This window comes from Caloenas nicobarica, chromosome 7 (genome assembly GCF_036013445.1).
Source record: "Caloenas nicobarica isolate bCalNic1 chromosome 7, bCalNic1.hap1, whole genome shotgun sequence".
Taxonomy (NCBI): Eukaryota; Metazoa; Chordata; class Aves; order Columbiformes; family Columbidae; genus Caloenas; species Caloenas nicobarica.
The window spans coordinates 19,942,991-19,970,750 of NC_088251.1; the positions used below are offsets into that span (position 1 = coordinate 19,942,991).

Below are 27,760 nucleotides of genomic sequence, written 5' to 3' on the forward strand. Positions count from 1 at the left end.
TATCATAAGAAGTGCAGTCACCTCTTAACATTCTGCTGTCATCTTTCAAAGAGAAATAAACAAAACCAAACAGATCCAACCAAACTAATCTCTAGTTGCAGGTAAAACTTAGCAGATAAGCTTAATGAAAGTTTCATTTTGCTAATGAAAAGTTAGAGGCATTGAGTAGAACTATCCCCGCCTATCTTAAGCTCAATATTACATGAAATATCAACTACAACATGCTAATTGTCTCATGTTGTAGATGACAGTCTATGAACAAGTCAACTTCAAGCAGGCAAAAAGCTTCAAAGACCAACGCAATGTAACAAAGGGTAAAAACCCATCAAAAACCAAAGAATTATCATGGAAATAACTAGTCACATGTGTCACAAAACAGTGTTATGTATTTCAAATCACCTATTTCAAAAAATGAATTCCGCAGATACATTAAAACCATCAAAACAGTAGTGGTCTTTATTTCCATCAGACAAGTTAACACTTGAGTTAACATTAATTTATTTCAACATTTGGGAGATACAGAAATTATTGGCTATTAAAAAGGCAAAATAAATCCCTTTCCAAAAATATATTGGATAATACATGTGTCTGAATCCGATACTGTCCCTCTGATAAGCCCTTTACATTATGTGACATCACATACAGTTTTGCAAGACAAAATAATTTATGGACTGATTTTCAGCCTCTGATTTGTGAGCCCTCATGGTGTCTAAGAAAAACAAGTTTATACATGTTATGCAGCAACCTAAGTACATAGATTTCAAAGGGGTCTCAATTCAACTGGAAAAAAAAATCTAGAGGGGTCTACAAATCAAAAAAAGGTAGAAAATATGTATTGGAATAAACACTCAAATATTAGTGTCCCAGAGGGAAAGTTAACATTAGCTTAAAACCAGAAAATACATCAGTCAGTATTTTTCTAATTTTAGAAGCTGGGCTTTGAAATAATGCAGTTATCAGTTGTTTTCAATTAAGATCAAGTTAAAAATTGCAGACTGCAGAAAAGTCTTCAAATAAATGAAAACCTCCTCCCTTTGTCATCTAACACCAAGTATGTACCCTATAAATAACATCTGTACTACAGAACTCTTCATATAGATCAGAGATTTTCAATAGAATTTCATTTTAATGTCAAGCCAATATTTAAAATTTTAGTTCGCATCTTGTTTAAAAATTTTAATATAGAGTAGAATTAGTCCTGCAAAACCCATGAGCATTCTGTTCCTGTTGCAAGTCACGACTACTGAAAAATGACAACCTTAAACCCCCTGCCCCCGCCAAGTTTTCTCACGGTCTTGCCAAAAAACACATGTAGTCACAGAAAGCTTGTAAATTTACATTTCGGGGGGGGCAGGGGGATGTTAAATATAAAAAGTGTCTCATCTAATGAAGAAAGGCAAGGGGAAAAAAAAAAAAAAAAAAAATCAATGACTAGTTTTCACAGTAAAATGCATCAGCTTTGTAGTTTCATTTGAAACCAAGAACAAATCATGAAACGTCATGAAAATAAGATAAAAAAATCTCCTAGAGTGATTACTAAATGAAGTTAAAATTACCACACTAATCAGTAAACCCCAGAAGAAAAGCAGATGCCTCATGTCACAGGTCCTACACTAAACAGTATCCACTTTTTAAAATAAATCCATAAAATCTGCATGTTTGGCCACTTTGCACATTTTTCCCCTAAAAAATACAGTGTACAGAAAAAAAAAAATCTCATTATTCCCAGTATGAATTCTGAAGTATAAACTCAAAACCCCAGTGGTTAAAGATCAGCTAAAGGGATTTTAAGTTATTTACAAATCCAGCAGGTAGAACTACCATAATGGCTTCATTTCCATCTCTGTAGTGGCTTTCACTCTTATCCAGCAGCATCTGCAGTAGGAATCTCTTCAGACAGCTTCGTCACTGATCATCTGTCATTTTAAGCAACTCTAGAAGAGCCCCAACAGCTCCAAAATAACCCTTCAAACAAGGCAAAAGCAAAGCAAAACAAAACCAGTCAAATTCCAAAATAAGACACAAGCATGAGCATCTGTTAAGACAATTTAAAGGCCTTTCTTATAATATCAGCCCACTGTGCCACTTATTTGCTGTATTTGAATTATGACTTAATATGATCTTATTTAGGTCCAAGAAAGCGCCTTATACTGGGAGAAATCTTACACAGTTCTCAAAAATTGTCAAAAAAGAAGAAATTACAGAACCTTAATAATGATGCTGTATAGAGGCAGGGCAGTTCCCATTATGAACACATCCATCTGACAGTTGCCTCAAAATTATGCTTACAAAAATTAAACCTACTTGAAGTTTATATACCAGACCACACAAATGAACACTGGTGGCATTAGGGTTGGAAAGCAAATATCAGAGATGTGCAATGTTTAGCAATAAATACCACAAGATTAGTGATCAAACCAAGGAGTTAACAAGGGGTATTTTCAAATGAATTTGTAATTGAATTATATTTATGCAGATATTTGTTTGTGCATTCATTTCAAAGCAATGGCACTGAAATTCTCTCTTTTAAATTCACCAAGTCAAGAACCACAAGGTGTTTGTACTTACGAATAAAAGTTCCACATGTATTTCCTTACCTCATGTTCCAAAAACAGAGCTTTCAGTTGTCCCTTGGACCAATAATCCATAGCATATGCTAGCACCTTCATAGAAATCATATTAATTCTGAGAAAGTTGCCAACAAATACCACTTTGTCGATGTTCTGTAAAATTGAAAAGCAGACCAGCAAAAATTATATTCAGCTATATTATTTGCCTCATTCAACATATACTTCTGCCTCCACTATAAAGTTAAATGGGAGTTTTGGGTTATGTTTAAGTTATCCAGACTGAAACTAAAAAGAAAAATTGCAGTTACTGACCACTAAGAAGAGATGTTCTAAGGAAAAAAAAGTTTTACTCCAAAGAAGGTGAGAAGCTGATATCACAGATGGTGAATATTTGCTTAAAAGCCCAGGAGTGTCCCAACATGGATTATGAGTAGTTTTTTGTTTTGTGCTTTTTTTTTTTCTCTTCCAATTGTATATTACATGACTGCACTGAAGACATCTTTTCCCCCTGTTTGTTAAATGAAGCGACTTTCCAGAGATCACTATGATTATTAAATCCAGATGGAGAACCTCTGAAGGGTATCTGAGAAGGATTACGTTAGAGATGGGAAGAAGCATCTTTTGTTATCTATTATCTGGACTGTGGTTCCATCTTCAAAAAGCAAGCAAAACGTGGCCTCCAAGATACACAATGTGTATTGCATTCCTTTGTTACAAAGCTCACTTGAACTCGGTTTTCATAGAGAAGCTTAAGATTTTTGAACAATTAGCACTACACCATCAGTGAGACAGCCACACACTATCCTAACTTGTAAGCACATCAGTACATGTAAGCAACAGTTCTGGTGCTTAAACAATATCCATAACTACCTGACCAAGCCCAGTTTTGTCTGTTATGCACAAAAATGCACTCCTATTTTTAACTGGTGTACCATATGATGTTCACCATACACTAGAATTGGTCTAGAAGATTCAGTAGGAAACCAAATCCTGAAGACATAAGCTTTTAAAGGAGTCTTGAAGGAGCCCTTGAAATGTATTGTTAAGAGTCCTCTGCTGAAAATCACCACCAAAATCTGCACAGAGGCTGGAATTACCAACTGTTACCTCTCTACATTCATACAGCTCTATAAAGCCGAACACCTGGTTCTGCAGCAATTACTGTGCAACAGGCTGCAGTTTTGTTGTGTCCAGTCCCGTGCACGTGACAGAATCCAGAGAACATCCTCATTTGGATGCTCCACGTTGGAGAGTGCTGATAGCCAGATGGAGTAACTCATTTATCCAGCCTCCAATGACTAACGGGTCTGACTGTCCTCAAACCAAACAGATCAGCACGAACTTTATTTAACTATGAACCTGAAATATTTATTTATCCCCTTAGACTCTGCAGTCACATCAGCATGCATTCATACTCATTCCTAGGAACTTATATGGGTGAAAATAAGAACTTCTCAAATTTCAAAAGGCTGCTATTAAACATGGCCAAGAGCACTTTGCATCCTCTGACAAGGCAGTTTTGTCTCTGAAGTAGTTTCTGACAGAGGAGGGACAAACACGTAACTAATTTCAATGTAATGCAATACTCTCAAATTGATTAGAATCTACATTTGAATTTCATTTTAATGATTTTTTTTTCTGAATATACACACACAGCTACTGTTACCAGAAATTCAAGCAAGCAGTACCTAACACAGAGTATAAAAATAAACTTTAAATCTAAAAATACTAGTCATATATACTAGAATAGCAGACTGTATATCAACATACAAATTTCATATATTTTTTTGTTTCCCAACATTCCCTGACTTTACATCTTTAACATAACTTTTAACCTTGTCAAGTTTCCTAGACTTCTGAACTGAACTAAAAACAGCTTTAGCATTTTTTGGGAGTCAAAAATGAAGAAATGCTACTTTCATCTCTTAAGGGAGTCTTGCCAATTTACTTTTAAATTGTTCACCGCTGAAACAGTCAAAGCTGAAAGACAGAAGTCTTACACTGATGCAGGGATGGTGATGAAATGCTTAGTTAAACTAACCAAATTACAACATCCTACAAAAGACACGCACTCTCTTTCACTCTGTGGGGTCTTGCTAAATTGTTCATCTACCCTGTAGCAGAAAGCTAAGCTATAGCAGAGCTTCAATACAGTATATACAAGTATTTGCCAATATAACTGAATAGGGGAATCTATATCAAAGATGCAATAAAAAACCTGCAAATATTTTTGCAAGAAGCCTCATTAAGATGCAACTTACATGTTCTGCTAGCAAGAAAAGTATAAACCAGGGAGATTGGTTTCCTTTATGCAGTTCTGCTGTGCCTAGGACAGACTGTTTCGAATGATGTGTAGCCAAATGGTTCCAGACTATGAAATTTTTCTACCCCACTGCCAACTTTGTGCAAGCAAACTTTGCTTTGAAGTTCTGCAGACAGAATATTTCATTTATTCCCCAGCCTCATTTTTTTTCCTGCACATATGCAAGTCATTTTCAACACAATATTAAAGCTGCAATCATTGGAAAAAAAAACCAAAACAAAAAAAAAAAACCAAACCCACACACCACTTATCAAATCTCATGCTTCAGAGCATAAATAGATTTTGTCAAAGAACCTAAAAGTGAGCTTCACCATAACACTAATCTAATATACACAAACTCCACAGAAGAATACACCATATTCAACTGATTTTAAGCTCTTATTTAAGCATTTCATTCATCAAGCTTGGTGAGAGTCAGAGCCATATCTCCCAAAGGCAATTTAGACATCTAGATTATTTAGCAGAACAATAGCATTACTTCCACACCCCCATCCCCCACCTCCAAAGGCAAGCTATCTGGAGATTAGCTACTTGCAATTATGAAGTCTGACTTTTTAATAGTATATAAAGCTACTAAATGAAGTTTTCATTCTCTAAAGCTACAAAACTATTTAGTTCAAGTGTTAGAGAAAGTCTACTTTGACATCGTCTGTGAAATGAAGAGTACTTTATACACATCAATCCACATTCCTCCAAAAAATTACATGGGTCGTGTCCAGTTTTTAAGTAAGCCTGCCCACAAAACAAAGATGTTACGAACTCTTTCACAATGACTCAGAAGTGTTAGTTTCATTAGTAGCCCACTTCCTGCGCTGATTGCATGACCTGCGGTTCCTTGCTGCCACTCTCCATGCTTTGATAGCCCTGTACAATGCTGCTTGAACTCCATGCCACAAGGCAACACTGTAAAGAAGCTGAAAGCAAAGAGAACAATGAAAGAGAATTGTCCTGACTGGAAGAGTCATATTGCCCAAACAAATAATGTCTATACCCACTTCTCATGATGAAGGGAGGTTATCGGTGGCATTTGACAGGTGCACGCAATAAGACTTGTAATGTTCAACATATCTTAGAAGTGCTCTAGAGAGGAATATTATTATAGCAACAAACACAGCATTTATTGGCATACAAAGTTATCCAGGAGAATCAGAATAAAAAATGAACAGCATAGTAATGCTGAAGAGACTTACACCCAGTGACTGAGGAATAAAATGGCAGATAAAGTTAAATGAGTGAAATGACACAAATGAAAGGAGACAAGACACACAGACTTCAGCATGCAGACACAATGATGGGCTCCAAATTAGCCACCACCACTCAAGAAAGACTGTAGATTGTTTCTTAAAAATATGAGCTCCATGCTTACAAAAATAAAATATTAAGAACTGTTAGTAAAGGAACTCAATGTGAAATTTATCAATGTCATCACATAAATGAACTGTGCAACCACACTGACCAGCTCATGAAGATCTGATCATTCAATCTCAAAATCAGAACCATAAAAAGATTTTAAAAAATTAAACAGTGTGAAAGAGACACAGAGTATCTTCCATAGGAGAAGGGGTTAAATATTAGGACTTTCTGTCTTGGAAAGACCAAGAGGGATGTGTGGCAAAGGCTTATTAAAAAAAACCAACCAAACAAACAAAAAAACCCCCAAAACAACAAACAAACCAAAAAACCACACCACAAACAAGCAGCAAACCAAAACCAAACAAAACAAAAAAAAGCCCACCAAAAGCACTAGTGATAAATTATTTGCTATTTCTCATAAAGAAAAAAGCTAGACAGGACCAAATAAAGTAATCTCATGGCAGTTCCGTGAGTTTCTTGGGTTTGTTGGTTTGGGGTTTTTTTTGCTATGTGGGTGTGTTCTTGATTAAAATAAAAAAGAAGCACTTTCTTCTAGCCACTGAATTCTGTGGAGCTAAAATCATCTATGTATTAAAAGATTAGATACATTAATTGGGAGCAGATAAGAGAGATTAGTTATCACCTAATAGTAAAGGATGCTGCTTGCTGCTCAAAACAATCCATCCAGAGGTATCGTGCCTAAAGAAAAGAACGTAACAAGCATCTGGCAGGAGCTTGAGGCAGGAACTATGTTTTTATTATCTGACCCAACACAATGGATCTTCTATCTACCAAAACATTTAACACTATACACAATTCAAACCCATCACGCTATGGGAACAAGCCAAGCAAAGTACTATTTAAAAAAAAAAAAAAATCTGTCATGGTATAGTAAGATCTGCTACTAACTACAAGGTAATTGAGAGCATTAATTTGGATTACAAAGGTGCTAATATCTATGCACTATGGCTTGAGAGCAAATGAACAACTCCAGGCATCAAGGAGATTGAGGTCTTTACAGTTAATTTTTTCCTCTCTTCCCTTCCTTTGAAGCTTAAAGCACCTTACACTTTGCATCAAAGCATACATATAATACAAATCACAAGAGTTAGGACACCATATTAAATATATGCATATTTACCAAGGCCAGTTCACATTTTTGTATTCTGACAGTCTTACTGGGTTGTTTCTAAAGGTCACAGTAAATATGCTATCTTACCTCATTCAATGCACACATGCGAGCAATAGAACCTATGTTGTTGGTGATGGTGACCAAAGTAGCTCTGGCCAAGTCCTCTTTACTGATGGAATCTCTCTTTTCTTTACTCATCATATGACCAAAGCTGTGTGAGGAAGATTATTCCTTTTAATATGAGTTATTTAGGAGTGCTAAATGCCCTTAGAAATTTTACCATTTAATAAACTTTGCTTAGATTTGACATCCATTAATTTGAGACAGATTTGAAATGTGAAAAGTGATCTCATTGGGAAGGCAGAACAATGACCAAAGACACTTCAAGACACTTCTTCTAAAAATAACTGTAATATAAACAGAAGCAAACTACATCAAGCATTGCTTATATCTGTTTATAAAACAAAGAGCAAGAAGTAGGTGAGAGATCCAAGGCGAACCACGTGATACATGCAGAGTGACATTTCCACGTGGACAGAGTCCAGGGATTATGCACTCAGTTCAGCATGCACAGTAAGTTTCCCAAGGAACTCCTTAAAAACGGCTCAGTTAGCACGTACCTTGAGGCTACAGCAGACCCTTGAAGGCCAAACCGCTCATAGTCTCCTCCATAAATATCTTTCACCAGCTTATCCACGTTGGTGCTGTCTCCTTTCGCAGCCATTTCTAGTGCTTCTTCAAACGTCTCGCAGCCAGTCAGCAGACAGCACAGGCCCAGGAACGTTCCTCCTCCAAGACTAGAAAAGCACAGTGCCTTCAGACCAGCAGCTTGAACAAGCTTCTATCACAGCTCTTCACACTCCCGTTTGCAACATGGTCTGCATAGCTACCAACTGTATCTTGCAACTCAGAGGAATGAAGACACACACTCTAAATTCAGTTTCTGTTTAACACAAATGTCGTCCAGCGTAGTTTTAACTGAACTGGTCTTAAGTCCTTAATATTTAAAAAGGAGAAACAATGCTAAAGAAAGGGTTAGCTGAGAATAAGGTCCAATCCAATACCACAGATGTCAGTTTGCTATTTGTAGCTCTCAAGAAAAGTTTTCCTTGTGCAAGAATAATTAGCCAGCAGATCACTTAAGTCAGTGATGAAAGAATAAACAGTGATCAAAGCTAAACATCTATGCAGGGGCATGCAGCCAAGACAGATCTTGTCCCCCTAGCCAGTGGCAGAAGGCAGACTGGTTGTTTCTGTTCAAGGCAAGGCTATCATCAGCCCTTCAAAGAACTCTGAGCAAGGAGTGGTCATTTCAATACCCTGCACAGGCTCAAGTACAATATTTAATGACTATATAAATTTAGCAGGGAGTATTTAACTGTGCATAACAGGTTGCTAACTCATTTCATTAAAATTCTACTTTGGATTCTTCAGTCTTAACAGACATGAACTTCAGCTTACTAACCTCTACATCCTTCCTCATTCTCTCTTAACCCTTGAGAAAGTTAGCTTATTTGCACTGATTGCAGTCACACCAACTGGAGCCACTGTAAACAAGAGGATCAGTGAGACACCACACTTGCACTTCACAAAAAAGCACAGGAAGTCAGATAGGAACACCATTCAGTCAGTGCTCTTGGAGTACACCAGGCAAGTTTTTCAGAACACATCTAGTAGCACTGTAATATATTCAGCATCTGAACAGCAGGAAGCTCTGCACACCAGTCACAAGACAGTATTGGTTTCATCATCTGAAACAAGTCAACAACCCACTGCAGTCATGTTTTTCCTTTCGTAGAAGAAAGGTTCAGAAGCACATCTACAAATATCAAAAGGGCTATGCTTGAAAAACAACCAGAATTGCAAGAAAATCAATACCGCTTCCATTCAACTTGCATTCATGTGTATTGTATACAGAAAAATGGCTCGTGGTTACCATTGTGGCAAAGATATGTCCTACATAAGGCAACAGAAGACACATATGCAGTCATGTGCAGTATGCAGGAGAAACTTTATTAATATGTACCATGCAGTGAAGAACAGAATCCAGTTTTTAAAGGGACTATGGAAAATCCAAAAAGCTTCTTCAATTGGTGTATTGAAGGGGTTTTTTGAGGGGGTTTCTGTTTTGGTAGTTTGTTGTTGTTTTGTTCTAAGATTAAGAGATTACTAAAAAGGAAATCTATCAATTTAGTTTGCACATTTGAGGAAAAAGTGCGATAAATTTATTGGTATTTGTACTAGTCTGAATGGACACATTTGTAAATAAAGTGGTTTCCTACAAGTAAGCACTGTTGCCACATCTCTAGGTAAAACTTAAACATGCCTGAGGGAGGTTTTTTGCCTTGGGAATAAAATTCTGCACCTACACTACTGAACTTCTGAACAGAGCAGTCACAACTAAATTTCTTACTGAACATAGGCCAGAGACCATTTCAACTCAGCTGTACCCTACAAACCATTTCAGAGATCAGTAGCTGACCCAGGCTGAAATCATGCTGAGGACAAAGTAACAATACAAACAATGAGATTCTAGTCTTTACACGTCGGCATTCCTTATTTTACCGGCATCATCCAAAGACTAGTGCAACCAGTAAGGAAACAAGAGATTTAGTGAGATTCCTCCGCCAAAATCCAGTCGTAGCAGGTAATTCTACAGAGTTTTCCTATATCCTGGATACATTTTAAGTACTAACCAAAGGTTTTTGTTCAGCCCAAACATCTTTATTTTACAGCTCTGGCTGTTCTAGAGGATCAAAGCAGCAGAGAAAAAGACTGATTTACTTTTACAGCTTTATTTTGCTATTTCACAGCAAGAAATAAGAAGTAGGTAAGAATGCCAAAAAGAAACTAAGGCAGCTCTAAAGCTAAATGGATCAATTATTTCCCTGGTGTAGACCCCCCCTCTGAAGAAATCCTAGGATATTTCCAGCCTTGCTACTGATGGGCTTTTAAAAGAAATGGGAAGACAAGCACAATTTGGGGCTGCACCTACTAGTCACACTGTCTGGTTGTATCTGTTTCATTATGAAGGAGAAGATAAAATAGAATTAAAAGAACAGATCATTAAATTTACCTGGATCCTGTGACTCTCTTATAGTTGTCCTTGGAATACACAGCTAGGATGCTGACCCCTGAGCCTATGTTAACTAGCAGCATAGGATATGGATTATCAAGGCAGTAAGGTTTTTTCTGGCACTGTTCAGGATCTGTAGGATTTTCAAAATAATAGCACTCTGGTTGGCCATTGAAACCAACCGAATCAACATAAAGAAGGCCCTGGATCAAACAGTCCAATTCATCCAGTTTATGGAGTTGTAGATCAGCAATCTGGAAGAGAACAACAAGAAATTAATAAACAAACATTTCCTAGTATAATACAACACTAAGAAGGATAAAAGGCTCAGCTGAAGCACTTTGATCACTTTAATAGTAATACATTATGCTACTTAAACAGTACAAAGATCTGTTGAAGCATGAAGTCCGAAGTAAAAAAGTTCACTATCTGCCTGAGAACAGGTACCTCTGAAAACAATGATGTGCTGTGCAGTAATGTTGTTCAGTTCCTTCACCTTTGAAATACTGCCTGCTCTGCAAGCAGGAAACATTTCCCCCCACTCAGTATTCTGAAGCAATAAATTCCTTTCCCCTCATCTCCAGCCCAAGAGGAGCTGCGTTCTGCAGCTCTTGGACGGTATCTGACTCATGCCTGCGCAGCAGCATTCCTCAGGATGCACCGTGCTTTAACTCACCATCCAACTACATTTCCCAGCAATTTAATGAAATACTCAGTAGCAGCGTTAAGATCAAGAAACTTAAATAACAAGATAGTTAAAGCCTTACAAAGGGCACATGCTTATGTTAATACACACCAAATATGCAGTGGATTATGCTTAAGAGATTTGCATTTTTTTAGTATATGTCACCAGTTATCTGAGAGAGTTATTTCTTTAAATTATGATGAACACTTCAAAATGCCTCATGAAAAAAAGCATATTCCTAATGTTTGGTGAAAAATAATATAAAAAGCCCAAACAAAAATATTGTCAGGCCCATACCCCCAGCAAAATGTTCATAAAAATTTAACTGTAACAGAAGGCAGAAAAACAACTGTAGGAGCTTAAAGAGGACATTCCCTCTGAGGTCTCACAGGTTAAACAGAATGCTATGGCAAGTACACGTGCCTGTTTACTAGAATTAGAAATTGCATCCTTTTCTTGAAATAGGATACAGTGACAATCTGTAGAAAGTCTCCTTTCCAGATGACATTGAGCTTAGACTTGTAATAAGGAGAGAGAAAAAATAGTAAAGTTGCCTGTCCAAACCCTGAGGTCATTTGCATCTTCACACCTGCAAAGAGGTCTTACCTAACTCCACTTTCTAGCAGAAAAAGCAAGAGGGTATTAGGAATAAAAGGGAGTTATAGAGCACAGAGCTGGTTCTCAAACATTTGCATACTGCAGGATGTTTTTATAACAGCTAATGGAGAAGATTTACAATGCAAACTACCTCCTATTTTTAATTCTGGAAGCTATATTAAGTCACTATAAAGAGGAAAGATATTTCTGTGGAACGGGCATGGCCAAGAGGTTACATTCTTTTGAGCTATTTAAATCTCCCCCCTTAACTTTTTTTCTCTACTTGTACATAGCTCTAACGTGCCTTAACTGAAATCCATTCTACTCTTTGGGTCTGCCCTTTTGTTATACTTGCTAGTCCTCAAATCCTGGAACCACAGAAAATAAGTAAGACCAAAAAAACCCAAAAAGCAGCAGTCTCCAAGATGTCAATATAGAACCAGTTATTCATAGGACAAGAGAGACTAGCTAGAGATCATTTCTTCTTGTTTCAGTATCTCCTCCTGTAACTTTTGCAATCCCTTCATTTTTTTTCCTTGGTTATCACACGGCTACACAAATTACAGTTACAGAAATGCTGCATAAAAGACTTGAACCATCTAGCCAGCAAATAAAAACAATAAACACAAATTCAGAGAAAAAGATTTTAAAGAAACTTTACAAAAACTGTAATGCTATTTTACAAATATCTTGGATTTCAGCAATTTCTTGCTATTACAGAGGAAAAGCTCCAATCAAGAGATATATGAAGCCCACTAAGTCATAACTCGTTAGCAAATTTCTTTTGTTAAAACCCAACTAATTCTGCACATAACTAGTCAAAATAGGATTCTACACTAACCATGATCTTTCTCTAGGTTATGTGCCATACAGCCTCAGTTTCCTCATTTTACTGTATGAGCCAGATGCTGTGTGACCAAACACAATCTATCACAGACACAACATGCACCAACATGCCATGAACCAGAAGACTGCTACACAAAGACAAGTCATTAGCAGATTTATGACCCCTATTGTCAAAACCTCTGTGCTCCCACAAGCCAAATAACCAGCCACAAGCTACTTTTGTGTCATCCATGTCACACTTTTATAAATAGGTACTCGGGAGAGACCGTGCAAGACCTGAGCAAGCAATACAAATCTAAGAGTAAAACACTTGCATCAGGGCTAAGGCGCACACAAAAACCTTGTTTCTACAAACTCTCTAGTCGGTCTACCAACTTTGTAAGGATAGAACAAAAGAAACTAATCAAAGGTTCTTTTTCAAGCGCTATGCATAGAAGTTTTATTGGGTCCAGCCCTCCATGTATAAAAGACATACTAGAATTTGCTCTGCTTTTTATAGCTCTGTGCTATATTTAACAGCTGATATACTGTAAGCAGAAAAGTCCTATTACTGCTTTCTTTCATGTATGATATTCATACCAGACTGAAAAAAAATATTTTCCTGCATTGTTGCAGCAGTCTGGTTTTCATTTTTGGAAGGAGCAAGACTGGCATCAGTATTCCACGTCGATCTGCCAGCTCTGCAGCCACTAGACCTCTGAAGCTCCAGACAGCGCAGGGAGCCACCGCTCTTCTTGCTTCTGAACACAAATTAGGGCACAAGTTGCAATAAATGTAGTAACCCCATCTTGGACACGAAGCCGTGACAGAGCCAGGGTCATAATTCCCAGTCCCTTTCCCTGGATATAGAACTGCCTCTTCTCTGTTCATTTCTTCACTCAGTGACTCAAGCAGCAAAACTTCATGACAAAACAGATGTGCCTGTAAACATCGTAACTAAAGTATGAGCAGGCAAACGTTCTTTTCTGGTGCCATCACCTGATCTACCACACTCTACTTGTCCTCATATTTCATCTGTTCAAACTATTTTTCCTTCTAGGAACTGAAGTTTATGTGCAAAAATGCAAAACAAAAATGGGAGCTGTGTATATAAGCACATTTTAATTGAAATTTTTTCCTACAACTTTTTATAAAATGCATTTGCAGATATTTTCCAGCCCTTTATAATCCCTAACACAAGGGCAGACAGCATAACGGTCAACTTATACTGCTCTGCACTCCTGTAAATATATTCACCACAGTGCCTCTCTAGAGAAGTTTTACGTCAGAAAGTTGTGCTGTGACAGGAAGAACTGCAGAACAAAGTAGTATACAGGACCCTGGAGGGAAAATTTATGATTGTTACAAGGAAACCATATGTACATTTTTAAAATAACAATTTTTCTGCATTACAGTCAGACTGTAAAAATTCTTCTTTATTTTAGACTGGTTTTTAAATTCTGTGGGAAGGGAAAAAAAACAGACTTTGGACTTCAAGGAACTCTTCAGGACCATCAAAAGGAGGAACTTTAATCATGTTTACAAGCAGGTGCAACACAGCAAGGAAGCAGTGAACACTTCCCCACAACAATTCACACTTTAGCAACAAACTCCTGAAACCCAGCTGATTTCAAGGACATACAAAGTGTCTGTAGTCACTGTGTACGGATGTTATTCTAAGGAGAATGAAAGCCACTCTTGCTGTACACTTGCAAAACGTGCTGGAAAACGGTGCTGTCTGTTCAAGTTTAGGGTTTTGTTTGTTTGCTTTTTAAATAATACACCTTATGTCAGAAAATTTTTGGCTGCATTTAAGTACCAGACAGTATAAAAAGAAAAAAAAATGTGGCACCAACTTGCTTGAGCTTTGAAGTATAGAAGCACAGAAGTTGAAGGCTTAGGTCACATTTGTTTCTTTATGGATGAGTAAATATTTCCACCTCATCAAGGAAAACATGAAACAGCCCAGCTATCTAGAAGCAAGCTGAGGGCAGCCATGACACATATGCAGTAAAGCTGAAGCCTAATGGATCAACACTGGTGTGCACACATCTTTTCAGTGAATCTCCAGCTCATGAAAGATTTCACCCAGTTTGAATTTTCACACTGTTACCGAGTTCTGGTGGGCACAGTGATGTCCAAACCTAGATGCAGTTACAAGTTCATCTGTCTCTTCAACTTCCAAAGAGAAATACTTTTTTTTTTCCTGTAAGAAACTGTTAAGAATGTAACATCTTGCAAATTTTTACTTATCAATTACAACAGCCTCCTCTACTATATCACTGGCTTTTATATGCCCTCTGAGCATTGTTCTAGTTTTTATTTGTTATAATAGTTTACAGTCTAGCTTTTCCTTCTATCTCCCCCCCATTACCTCTCTTCCACTTTCATAAAGATGTAATTTGCTTCCTTTATATTCTCATTGTCTTCACCTCAACCCCAACTCTGCCTTTTTCTGAGCTCAGATGAGGTACTCGCCCTAGCTCACTCCATACCCTGAGGCTGGGAAATATCCATTCACATTCAAAGCCGACGAAGTCTAATACAAATTAAGAGTAAGCCCCACATTCACTGAGGCAGAAGATTGACTCTGCACCAGCTTTGGGCAAAAAAAAGCACTAGTCTGGGATCCTCCGCAGAGGATCTGCCCTCTCACCCAGCTAGCTGTAAGGATCCCTTCCCTCTCTCCACAGGTAAAAAGATGCACATTGTTTCTCCCCATTCTCTCTGAAGAGTTTCCACGCTTCTTGCAGTGGTGGTAACAAAAGGCATCACAGTTATTTCTCCTGTTCTCTGAATGCCACTTTCAGCTCCAGCACAGATCTACCCACTATAGGCAAAAGAGGTACAAGATTTGCACGTCTCACACTAACCAAGAGTGACACAGTGTACTCATCCTACAACACAAGGACAGTGAGTTTATCTGTTTTAAGATAAATACAGTCTACAAGTCCTCCACAGGAACTCAGTTCATACTACAAAGTCAAGCCTTAGAATCAGCTAATAACTGGCACAAGGAAATCACTTTCTAACAGCCAAACTTACTCTTTCTTCCCCTGCCCCAAATATTCCTTATTAATTGATTGGGTTTTTTCAGCCCAGACCCTGCTTCCACTGAAACCAGCAGTATAATTTCTATCAAGACAAGTCAGGTTCTGTAGGTGTCTGTTCAGAAAAGGAATACAAATATCCCACCTTTGAGCCATCGCAATCAACAGGAATTTTGCAATAGAGCAGGTTTCAGACAAAGGTCTGAATAGTCCTTTCTTCCCTCATCCCCTATGTATCCTTTACATTGAGTTGCTTTACAAAACTGAGTGACAGCCTAGGAATTCATTCATCATTACACTAAGAGCATACTTTTTGTACAATTAATGTGTGTGCGCTATCATGAAGGAGTCAGAGAGTATAAAGAGATTTATATTACAGGTACACAAGCAAACAAGTTTATGTACTCCTTAATTTTACAGAAGTGATGTTACTTGAGCATTTACAGAACATCCAAGGTACATAGTTGGGGAAAAGGAAGGAGGATTATCAGAACTAGGTGACAGATTCATCCATGCCTTAACAGCACTGTTACCTGAAAATAAAGTCAGCCAGCCAAAAAGACCAGTCACTCAGAAAGGAAAGAAAAAATAAAAACAAACCAAAACCAAGATAAAACACTCTAAGCTGGAAACAGTCATTTTAGTGAATTACTTACTGATGTCCTTCGATGACCATTAAGTGTAACCATATGGCTGGCAAAATTATTTCTGTGGTCTAGTTTAATTAATAGAGTCAGTTTTCCTACTTCCAGGGGAAGCATACTACACTTGGCACATGTTCTCTACTTCTACAGGTGTATTAGAGTGATCAAATATTTGAAACAGACATTTCAATGCTTTGAGAGAGCAATCCCGAAGCTGTTGCCCAATGTCAATTTACAGTCAGCAGAACACACAGAGATACCCAGCTGCTGTTAACAATGGCTACCGAAGTGTGACAATTTCAGTGCCAGTAACCAGGACACTCAGTACTTCAAGAGAGATTAAACAAGCAAACCTCCATGTAATAGATAGTATTTTGCTTCTGTAATACTCTACAAATATTACAGTTTGAGCCAAGAAACACTTGCTATAAAGGAAGGTGTGGAACTGAATAGCTGTAAGACGACATGTCCAAAGCACTCACGTAGGTGTGAGTGCACTTCACCGATTGCTCCATGCTGCAAAACACCCCAGCCGGCCTTTATAGTGTCGTTCTTAAACTCCTTACAAGTGTTGCAGCACACAGAATGTTAACTAACACTGCAGATGTGTGGGATTTCAATGCCTAAGTCCACCAGTAATTTGCTATGTGACCTCATATTTTTGTACAATAGCCAGCACAACAGCCCCAACTTCAACCATGGCTTCCAGTGCTACATCAACTCTATTGCAGCTGATATGACAGAGACTGGTTCCTCACTGTAAATTGCATATTTACACCAGATGAAGACAAAGCTATGTAGAAATGACTAGCTGTGATAGCCAAGTAACTTCCAGTTCAATTTTACAGCTGTGGGAGCAAGAGACATGAACTTTCTTACTAAGTAAGCAACTCTAGCTGCTATTACATGATGCAAGAGAGATGCATTTGAGAAGACTGACCATTCCAAAGGGATAGTCACCCTCTTCAGAAAGTCTCAAAGTGACCTCCCGCTGTCACTTGAGAATGTGACCTGAATCATCCCCTGGACACATGGAAGAACGCTTGAAAACTTGAACTAAGGCCACATTGACTAGCACTAGAACTCATCTCCTACTGTGATGCCAACATCCTTACGCAGTGTGACACAAACTAAAACTTTTGAGGACGCAATCATCAGTAGATCTTAATATGTAAGGGACTTGCAATCAGCCTAAAGGACAAGAAATCTGGCACTAGTAGTGGACTACTACAGCAATTCAGAAATTTAATAGCCCTTCATTAGACTGTCTGCTTCCATGTCCAACATTTACTGAAAATGATTGCACAACAGTATAACAGCTGGAATTCATGTTGATCTCTTACTACATTCTCTTTACTCTTTAGGATCTTGGTCATCTGGTAGGTGAGAGGTATTGATAAAGACAAAAACGGTTGTACTGCAGGAATGGATGCTTGGAGTTAAAAGTGAAATACATTCAAAGCCCAGGACTGCAGTCAGTGGCAGTTGGTAAATCAGTATGATAGCTCCCTGGACTGAAGCAGAAACAGAAAAGCAACTGATGTAACCTGTCATACCTAGCAGCCATCCCTCAGTCTCCAGATCAGGCCAAAAGCTAGTGATAGACATGCCAGACCTGCCTGCCAAGTAAATAATTAATATTAATCTTTGTGAGACTTATCTGGTACAGGCAAGTTGGTCATTCCTTTACAGAAAATAAATGGAGTATGCCCCAGTAGAGACACACAACAGGCAACGGCCTCCTGAATGACTTTCTCTCTAACGCAGTTTGTACAATGGCTCTCTATGCTTCTGTCACTACAATTTTTGCAGTGCACTCATTCAGGAGCTGGGACTATTGCTCAAGTCTATACAAACACCAGCATCCAAATACTTCAGATTTACATCAGCTTCTGGACCTCCCTGAAGAGTTTATTTTAAAATTCTGTGAGATCTGGGACCTAGTCACCTCACCAACTGCTTTTCTTCGCATGATGTACTCCCAGAATTCAAATCAAAAGCTAGGTGCTATTGTCATGCTTCCATACACTGTTTGTCCCCCTGCTCCACACTCAGTCTTTCAGACTCTTGACTTAAGTCTGCTTGAAGATTAATATGGGGGAAATGAACCTGAACCTGATCTGCAACCTGTATGGTTTTATTTCTGGTTTTCCAATAGGTATCCAGTTCGCAAGATGAGTACCTGTAGTCTCAGGCTTCTAGGTTGTCATAATACACCCTCAGTTGATTATGAGGCATCTGATCATCACAGCTGTACTCTAAATAAAACCATTTACCATTTACCCTAATACTTCAGTAGAATATCCCAGCAAGTAGAATACTCTCCCCTGCCCCCTCTATGTTCTCAGCTATTCCACAAATTAACAAACATGAATTGATTCTGCTAGTCTTAACCAGTTAAGATGGACAAAAAAAAAATGTTTTCTCTTTAAGTTTTAATTGGACTCCCATGATGCTTTCCCAAAGTACTTCCCACTGAACTTACATGAACTGTTCACATACCGTTCTAAAGTCCTCCTCAAACTTGTAAGCTCCACCTCCTGTAGCACAGAGCGTAGTGTGCAAACTTGAGAAGTTCTTTTCACTACCCATCTGTATGAACCTGTGCATTGCACAGCTGGGAAAGCGGATGAAGTGCAGGTTTCCTTTGCGTCCACACATAGTCAAGTTTTTCAGTTCAAGATGGACATCGCGAATGCCAGTTTTACCATAGGCTGTATTGGACATCAAGTATTTCCTAATGCTTTTCAGGTTTTCCACCTCTTCTTGTTCCTCTTCTGCAGTAATGTCCTTAGGTTCAAAGTAGACCAGTTTAACCAATGTTCCACCGATATCCATTCCAAACCATGGAAATGCTAAGGACAAGGGGGTTGGGCAGAAAGAAAGAGAAAGTCGATATGAATATACAGGTTAGCCATATCACTTAAAACATTTGCTGAATCACAATTCACTGCAGTCACAGTAGCAGCATCTGCTCCTAAGGTAGTGGTCACTTATGTGTCCAATTCACATTTATTAAACACCTAAGTTAAGACTTCATGAAACCCCAGTCAAGAAAAAAGAATAAAGAAAAAATCTCAAAATACTCTTCTTTAGAGAAGCAGGTTTTAAGAAAATATTTTTCCCCAGGAAAACATTTTACTCTTCAGACAGTACCTCTTGACAGAGCACATCTACTGCATTTCACGCAGTCTGACTCCTGGCACCAATTCTCAAAATAGATTAGGGAGGGAGGAGGAACAAAAAAAACCCAACAATCAGGAGAACAAGATTTCTCAAGTCACATTCCCACTGTGTAACATCTACAATTGCCTTTCTAAGGCCAGTTGGAATTTCCAGAGTCACGAGGATCTGTGTGAAGAGCAGCAATACATAACTCTCTCATTATGCTGGGAGTCTCCAGACTTCAACCCACCAGAACCAGCAGCAATGTTGGAACTACACCACTTGCACATATTAGCAGAAAGAGAATACATAAACTCCCATAAAGTAGCTTGCTTACAGTTCAGTTTTTCTAAGAGCACCTACTGTTAGTTTTAAAGTCCAATTTCTGTTTCCATGCCCTACAAGCTGCAAGACAAAAAAGACACTGAAATGAAGTCTAATTTGAGGTTTTGGAAAATATATCCTATGCAGATGCATCAGAGCTCCCTGAAATGGGAAGAATTCAAAACAAGTGTTTTAAAAATATGCTTTACTTTAAAGAGGAAAAATATGTTACCATACACTAACCTGTAACCCAAACACTTTTGGAAGCACAAGGTAAATATTTAAGTGAAAGTGATCTGGTCAACACTGTACACCACCACAATGCAGCAGAGCTCAGGACAACCATCCCATTAGTGATTTACACAAAGCTTTATTTAAGCTACTGAGGATTTTAATTACCTGTCCCACTGGAACAGTAAGTCTCCTCCTTGGATGCATTTTAACTATGCAAGCAGGAGGCTTAATTTTAAAAGCAACGGGGTTGGACTGTGTGATACAGAACCACCCTGTAGCTCAGTGTAAGCCAACTTACAATATTCTACACGAAGGGCATAAAAATGTGCTGCAATCTACCCGCACTAATGGTTGCTTTAAAGTTATAGTGTAGATTTAATCTTTAAGAAGGGAAAGAAACATTCCATCCTCCTATCAAAACACAAGGCTAGCAATAAAAGCGTTAATTACTAGCAGCTGATAGTTATTCACAAGTGACTGCCAAGACATTTACTTTCATATGTTAACATTTTGAGCAGTCATAACTAAATCATTAACAAAGAATAAGTAGTGTAGAAAACAACTATAAAGTTATTTCAAGTATAGATAGTTCTGGGGATAGGTACACATACAGTTCACATTTAAAAAGCAAGCGGAAATGCCAAGACACTTTTTTTTTTGTTGTTTATTCTCTCTGTGAATCTAAGCTCCTTTCATTTTGTTGTGAGCCAAACAGAAAGCTGCAGAAAGAAAAGAACTTTGCTCTTAGAACAGCAGCAGTTTTCTTCAGCACAGATAAAGAGCAAAAGCTCAGTCCGCAACAACCGATACTTAAGTTACGCAGAACAGTAGCTTAGTTTTCTTCACAGCTGCTAACATCAGTGATCTGTTGGAATCATTTTGAATAAAGATGACAATTATTTTGACTGGTTGACCAATTAGGACAAAAAACAAGTCTCAAAGTTCCTGACAAGCCCCACTGAAATTTGTATAACTTCTGTACAACTGAAGTGACAGTAGAAACGCTCCTGTTTTCCAGTGACTATTTAAAACATTTATTAAGTCTATCTTGTTACTCTCAATATGTTCCAAAGCAAAACACACCACCGAAGCACCATCAGTTCCTCTCGGTATCTTTAGAAGTCACCTTAGCTGGAACCTACACACTTGAACTTTCCTGCCACCACTGAATGCAGTGCTAAGGGAGCGAGCATGCAGACTGCAAGGTGCTCTGGGGGTTTGCTGCCTCCCTGAATACAGGGAGTAAGACCATGCAGAAGCCACCAAAATTGTTAGGACCCTCACTGCTACAGCCAGGGAGTATGAAGAAAGGCATTTGTGTAGATACAGTCTCCACAGAATTGAGGGAAAATTGGAGGAAAATTGTGGAGTTTTTTCCTGTTTTAAACTGGAATTCCAGCATTTCACTGATAACATGAATAAATGTCCAGTTTCTTGGTTATTAAAAGCCAGGAAAGCAAGGAGAAGAAAGTAAAATCCATCACATCCACAACTTAGGCTGATAACAGTTATTCAAAACTGTGTGATTTACTATGAAAAATGAAGACACTGGATATGTTGCAGAAATGCCTTCACAGCGCAAAAAAGGCACCTCAACTAAAACTGTCTGATAAGACTGTTATAGCCGATTTCTCTCATACCTACTGGATCAATGCAATCTGTTAATGTTGAAAAAATAAAACTATTCTACTGTATTGCTGCACTGCACTAAATCATAAAAAATAACAACACTATAAAATCTAGTTCAAAGTCCCATAGAACTGATACAGAAAGCATCAAGATGAATCATGCATTCTTAAAAGCCTAGCATTAATCAAAAGACTCCACTTACCTTCTTCAGAAAATTAATTCTCTTTATGTTAAACTGCACCAACTACTTACTGGGTTGCTATCTTGAGATAAAAATCTCCATTACTCCAAAATTTAGCTGCAGAAGCATGTGACAATGCAAAGAGAAGGTATCTATAGCATTGCATAATTAGGTAATCCGATGCACACCAACAGCTGTGCTATCTGGGGGAAAGGTTCACTCATGAGAAATTCCATGACACACTTTACCTAGTTTCTGCTCAAACTTTGAAGAGTATGAACCAACAAGGCTGTTCCTATAATGCATATCACAATCAGAATTGAACACATTTGATTTTTAAAAATCCTATGCTTAACATATAGGGAGGGGGTGTGGAGGGTAAATATGACATCACAATATGGACAAGATCAGGGGAAGCAAGAACGAAAGGGAACTCCTAGGTCACTGAGTAACATTTCCCCCGTTAAAGATCATAACCGAGGGCAATCCTTTTCCTATGTTTAAATAACCCGCATAAGGTTAGCAGAATCTTTTTACTCCTCAGCTCTTACAGATTGTGCCTGAATCCTGCTGGTTAGAACTTTCTTCTCTCTACTTGGACCCTAGATTTATCCATGACCAATTTGCCACAGTTTCTTGTTTTGTCAAAACTGTTTCCGCTTATACATCTCTCTTACGAGACCTGTATTTTCTTGAACACAGGTACAGTATCTCATTCTTTTATCAATAATTTGAATGGTGGTATCTATATTCTGATTTCTTAGTCATAAATATCTCAGATGAACCATCTTAGTTTGAGCTGCTTTTATATGATGAAATCCTATTGCTTCATTTACATTTGTCATTTGCATTTAATTTGCATTGCTTGATGCTTTGATGATCTAATAACTTCCTGTTTTAATTGGGACTAGAGGGAAGAGAGAGCCAAAATAAGAACAGGAAAAAAAAAAGAAAATCAAAAGAGTCACACAAGATGGGATAGTATTCTCACAGCTTCTGAAAGCTGCTTTCTATTAAGAAAGCAGCTGATATGATTGACAAATATTTGTAAGCTATTGTCTTCCTATTTTACACCATTATTTTGAGCAGTCCAAACATGTAAAATGGAAGAATTTGTTTTTCTTCAAACAAAAATAGAATAAAAAGCTTAAAAACTAATTATATCTGCTTAGTAATGGAAGTTTCTTCAAACCCTACAAAGCTAGAGCTAAATAAACCATGTACATACACTAGGTGAAGCCTTCCAGTTCATTTTCAGCAGCAAGGGCTTATTGAATGTCTAACTCCTCACCAGAAAAACAAAGAAACAAAACCGCAACCAAAAATACAAACCCAACCACAACACTTCAAACCCAAAGGCACAGAGTTTTATTAAACAGTTGTGACCATCCACACATATGCAGCCATAATACCACAAACCAGTCATTACCTAGCCTGTAGAGCTTCATTAAAAAACCCTAGCAAATAAAAAGCTACAAGAAGTATTCATTAGCGATTGAGAATATCATTCTAGAATCTAACAGCACCCAGCCTGATGAAGGTGATTTGCGTAAGTTTCCCATTTCTGTTGGAAACACATTACATTGTTGGTAAGGCAGATACACAGTTTTAACTTGCAGGATGCTGGACAACAGCAAAGTAACTAGTTCCGTTTGTTATGACCAGTCCTGTTCCTTAGGCAACCCTCACTGCCACCTACATTAAAAAGCATCTGGAGACTAACTTTACACAGCCTGTCACCTGAAGAAATTCTTAAGATGATAAAACTGTGAGATATTCCGATGTCTTGGACAAAATTTCAGTAACCAACAACATTTTACTTATTCACTGTGTCAAACAATAGCAAGACCAAAACCATTTTCACTCCAGTATTCTTCACGCAAATATACTGCATAATCACAGCATTCCATGTTTAACATCACTGCAGGCAAAAATAACCCCTAGGTTTTCCACGGTTTCCACCTGGCCTTAAGTAGTACTACATAACCATGCTGCAGCCAAAGGTCACAGGTGTAACAATCTAAATACTGGCCAAAAGAGTGATTTACTGTGAAGCTACAACTTGAAGTGTTTAGAAATTAACCACGGCAATTATAATGCATCTAAGTTTTAAACAGTCACACTGCCTCGAAACACACATTCTTTGACTCCTAACAACTACCAACTGACTTGGGGTGAGATGTATGATGCTGACTAGAACAGAAACCCCAAAGCTTTATCTTAATTTAAGAAATGCAATAGAATTAAGAAGTCCAGCTGGCTTCTTCCCTACATCTGATGCAGAATAATGCTGTGAAGCAGGAGTCTAGTTAACTGCCATGCTGAAATCTTTGTCCTTACTTGGCTACAGTGCTGTTTCACAGGGATTAACAAAGGCACTTAACTGCCCTTCTTCTGTTCAAAGATCACATTTCAACTGAACAACATGACACTCCAGCAGGCTTTTGAAATTTGCAGAATTCACACCATTTCAGTGTTCTATTTTCTTCTGGAGTGCTTCACAGCGCAAGGCATCATAACAGATACTTTTCTGTATTCATTACACAGTGCTGTGATACAGAAAGGTAATGCAAACCCTTGTCCTAAAGAGTCTGCACCAATGAGCGGAAGCAGCAAACTGACACAAGCCTAATTTCCCTGGCAACTCATCTAGTTCAACTAAGGAAAAAACTAAGCAAAGACAAGTTTCTCAGCAGAAGTAAAACATGAGTCAAACAGATGTTAGTCCTCGGTTCCTCTCACTGCAGGCTAATCAAAGCACACTTTTCACAGGGAATCGTCCCTCCTCAGAGGGGACCTGCGAATATAGAAGTCTACCTCGCTTTGCCAGAAAGTAAAAAGAATCAAGAAAACATATAAATTATAAGGATTTAAAGGAGTAGCTGATGCAGATAAGTTTCACTTGATGAAATATTGGGAAATGCCAATTATCTCATTATCTTTTCCACCACACAAAGCAAATCCCACAATCAATACTGAAATCTTACAGGCCATGTGGAAACTGCATTTCATTTTGCAATGTGTCCTTAAGCACAGAACAAACACCTGCAAAGGGCAGGATTAAATACAAAAACCAGTAAAACGGGACTGTGTAGTATTCACTAGAGATGGATCTCGTGGGAAGCTGCGCAGTACCAGGTCAATTTGAGTATAAAATTTAACAAATTTTTTAAGCTAGTGACAATGCGCTATCATATTTTCCTGCAAGATTAATACTAGATTGCAAATTTATTCTTGTACAAAATAGACCATATAAATTAAAAAAGCGTAAGATCAACAAGAATTCATGTATTTTATTCAGCAAAGAAATTGCCACAAAAATAGTCCTACAAAGCACTTCCCTCACCTGCTGTTTTCATGAAAGCCTCATTTCAGTAAAAGCCCACAATGAAGACTTGGTTGTCATACACCTTGGACAATACAGCCAGTCACCTACACTCTTGACTCTGAAGGGTTCTTTTTCCCCTCCAGATGGAGGCAAATTCCAAATTCCTCGTGCTTTCTTATTCAAGTGATTACATAAATCCCTAAAGGTCTTATTATCTGCTTCAAAACAGTTTTTACTATTTTGAAGAGTTTGATATGCAAGTGTAGACTCTTCTTAGTTACACCAAATCAAAATGGAAGTTAGTCCAAGTCCTGCAGTTTTTGTTCCTGAATGAAAATGTGAAGCCGCACAAAGACTACAAAACTAGTTTGTGACTGAGAATGATTTGCTCATCAATATGTTAAATTTGGTAGAAAACTATGTTAACTATCAACAGACACTGTAAGCACTATAGGATGAATCAATACAAAGAACATCCTAAGGGAAAATAGTATATGTAGCTCACCAAAAACACATAAAAAGCCAGAGAAGGCACCAGCTAATAAGTAGCCCTGTGAAAGCTGTAGCTCTTCAAGGCTCTTTCTATTTTGCTCTGCTTATACAGAAAAGTTGTTCAAGTATTCATTTCAAAAGAAAGAAAAAAACAAACCAGAGTAGCTGAATGCACACTACTTCCTACTGAGTAGAAACATCTTTAACTTTTGGCAGCGGGTGGCTGTGATCCTGACTATTCCCGATTATCCTTTTGGAACATACTGAACTTTTAACAAAGAAGCAAACATTTGTTGGCTTTATTTGAAGGGCTAGTGAAGTGAAAGTGCAAAGAAACAGAGTACTTCTTCCATTGGATTGGTTTACTTGTAAAATTTACCATGGAATTACTCAATTGGTCTGTACCTCACATAAGAAGTTAGTTATGAACAAGTAAGTAAAACACACTATTAATCAACAAATCTTATACTGTTAAGTATATTACGGATATGGATATCATAGACTGATAGACTTAAAACAAAACATGAAGTAGACAGCCAGTCCACTAACACCTCCCAAACCAGCTAAACAAAAGTCACAGGTGATGCTCATAAGAAGCACACTAGAAATTTGTTTGCAAGATACTTTTTTTTTCCTCCAGTCGGAATAATTTGCACTCGGGTCTACTTTTTTTCTTAATTCTAACAATGCTAGGAAAAGGGCAAAGAGCATGTGCCAAGACAGCAGAACCCCGACACCCAACGCGCAACGGCACCCCGGTCCACCCCCGCCCGGGCGTTACTTACAGCGCTGCTCGGGCACTATGAGCTTCATGGGCGCGCCGGGGAGGCTGCGGAGGCCGGCAGGACCCTGGGCGCCGCCCGACGCGGTGCACGGCGCGGCGCAAAGCTGTTGCCCGCCGCCCGCCCGCGTTTGTGCCGGGCCGCCGCTCCCCGCCCGCCGCCGCCCCATTGGCGCAGGGCGCGCCCGGCCCACGCGGCAGCGGGGCCGTGCCCGGGCGCCGCCGCCGCATTGGCCGGCACCGGGGGCGCTCGCTCCGCCCGGCCTGCCGGCGGGGGCGGGGGGGCGCCCGCGGCGCGGGAGCCGGGCGGCCCTCTGCAGGGGAGGAGGCGCAGGACCCGCGGCCGCCCGAGTCCGGGCGGATGCAGAGGCCCGCCGGGCTGCGGCGGCGCCGCACGGAGCGGGCCCGGCCGCCCCGCAGCGCCACCGCGTTCATCACTTACGTGGCCTGTGCCGCCGGCCCGAGTCCATCCTCCGGCGCAGCCTGCATTTCTTGGCCGGGGAGCCGTGGCTGAGCGGCGGCAGCTCCGGGCGGAGCAGCAGCGGGTGCGGCGCCTCCCCGCAGCTGCCGTTGCTCAGCGGCTGGCTCGAGGGGTGGAAGCCGTTCTGCAGCAGCCCGCCGAGCAGCGAGCAGGAGGCGGCGGCGGGCGCTGGCGGCCCAGCCGGGGCGGCGGGCTGGGCGCGGAGGTGCTCGCCCATGGCGGCAGCCTCTACCCTTTGTCTCCCGGCTCAGGTCCGGCTGGGCGCCGCGGAGCCTCCGCTCATGCCGGCGCCCGTGCCTGCAGCTCCGTACACTGGGGATGCGGCGCCCGCCCCCCCCGCCGGCGGCGGCGCACGGCGCAGGCGTCCTGCCCGCAGCGCGCTGCAGAGGGGCGGCCACCGCCCTCCGCCGGGGACGCGGCGATTTCCCCCCGCAGCGGCTAACGTGCGCGTTCCCGGCCGCCGCGCCCGGCACCTGCGGGGCTTCGCGGGCAGCTCCGGGAGCGCGGCGGGGCGGGGGGCTCGGGGCGGGCCCCCACTTGCAGGGTGCAGGCTGGCAGGTCACGCTGGAAGCTGGCAGTCGGTGCAATTTCAAGGTGACTTCGCTGCCGTGACGCTGCTCGCTGGTGACCACCGCGCACGCCTGCCCCTGTGACCGGCTGCGGTGTCCCTTTCGCTTCGGCGTGCCCACACGCACGCTCCCGTGACTCGGGTATCTGTGTCTCCCAGGCCTCTGTGCGTGTGATTTCAGGTCTGCCTTCTACCTCACACAAAGTTATTCGTGCATCAACATTTAATTTTTTGTCTACGTTGTCACGTGCTTCCTCAAGAGCTCAGAGGGACTGGCGTGACCTTGAACGCATTTGACCTCATGCTTTTTTAGTATCTTGGC

At 39.9% G+C, this 27,760-nt stretch overlaps 1 protein-coding gene across 2 annotated transcripts; it reads right to left on the bottom strand.

Annotated features, from left to right (window-relative positions):
• Positions 1-429: 429 nt before the first annotated feature.
• On the bottom strand, positions 430-27,322 carry PANK1 (pantothenate kinase 1). 2 transcript variants are annotated; one of them, XM_065639068.1, is made up of 7 exons: positions 26,832-27,322; positions 18,758-19,110; positions 10,455-10,708; positions 7,999-8,175; positions 7,466-7,589; positions 2,598-2,723; positions 430-1,965 (listed from the first exon to the last, which is right to left on the bottom strand). In XM_065639068.1, the coding sequence occupies exons 1-7, from the start codon at positions 27,085-27,087 to the stop codon at positions 1,906-1,908; spliced, it is 1,350 nt and encodes a 449-aa protein (XP_065495140.1). In that variant the 5' UTR covers positions 27,088-27,322; the 3' UTR covers positions 430-1,905. The 2 variants fall into 2 exon arrangements, with proteins under 2 accessions (XP_065495140.1, XP_065495142.1); XM_065639070.1 differs by lacking the exon at positions 26,832-27,322 and adding an exon at positions 26,394-26,504.
• Positions 27,323-27,760: the final 438 nt, after the last annotated feature.

Bases quoted from the DNA above. Each gene is read 5' to 3' on its own strand.
- PANK1 (XM_065639068.1), bottom strand. From the start codon at position 27,087: ATGGGCGAGCACCTCCGCGCCCAGCCCGCCGCCCCGGCTGGGCCGCCA. The intron at 10,709-18,757 runs GTATGTGAACAG...GTTCTCTTCCAG, and splicing joins TTGAGGAGGACTTTAGAACG to ATTGCTGATCTACAACTCCA. The intron at 8,176-10,454 runs GTAAATTTAATG...GTGCTTTTCTAG, and splicing joins AAGAGAGTCACAGGATCCAG to TCTTGGAGGAGGAACGTTCC.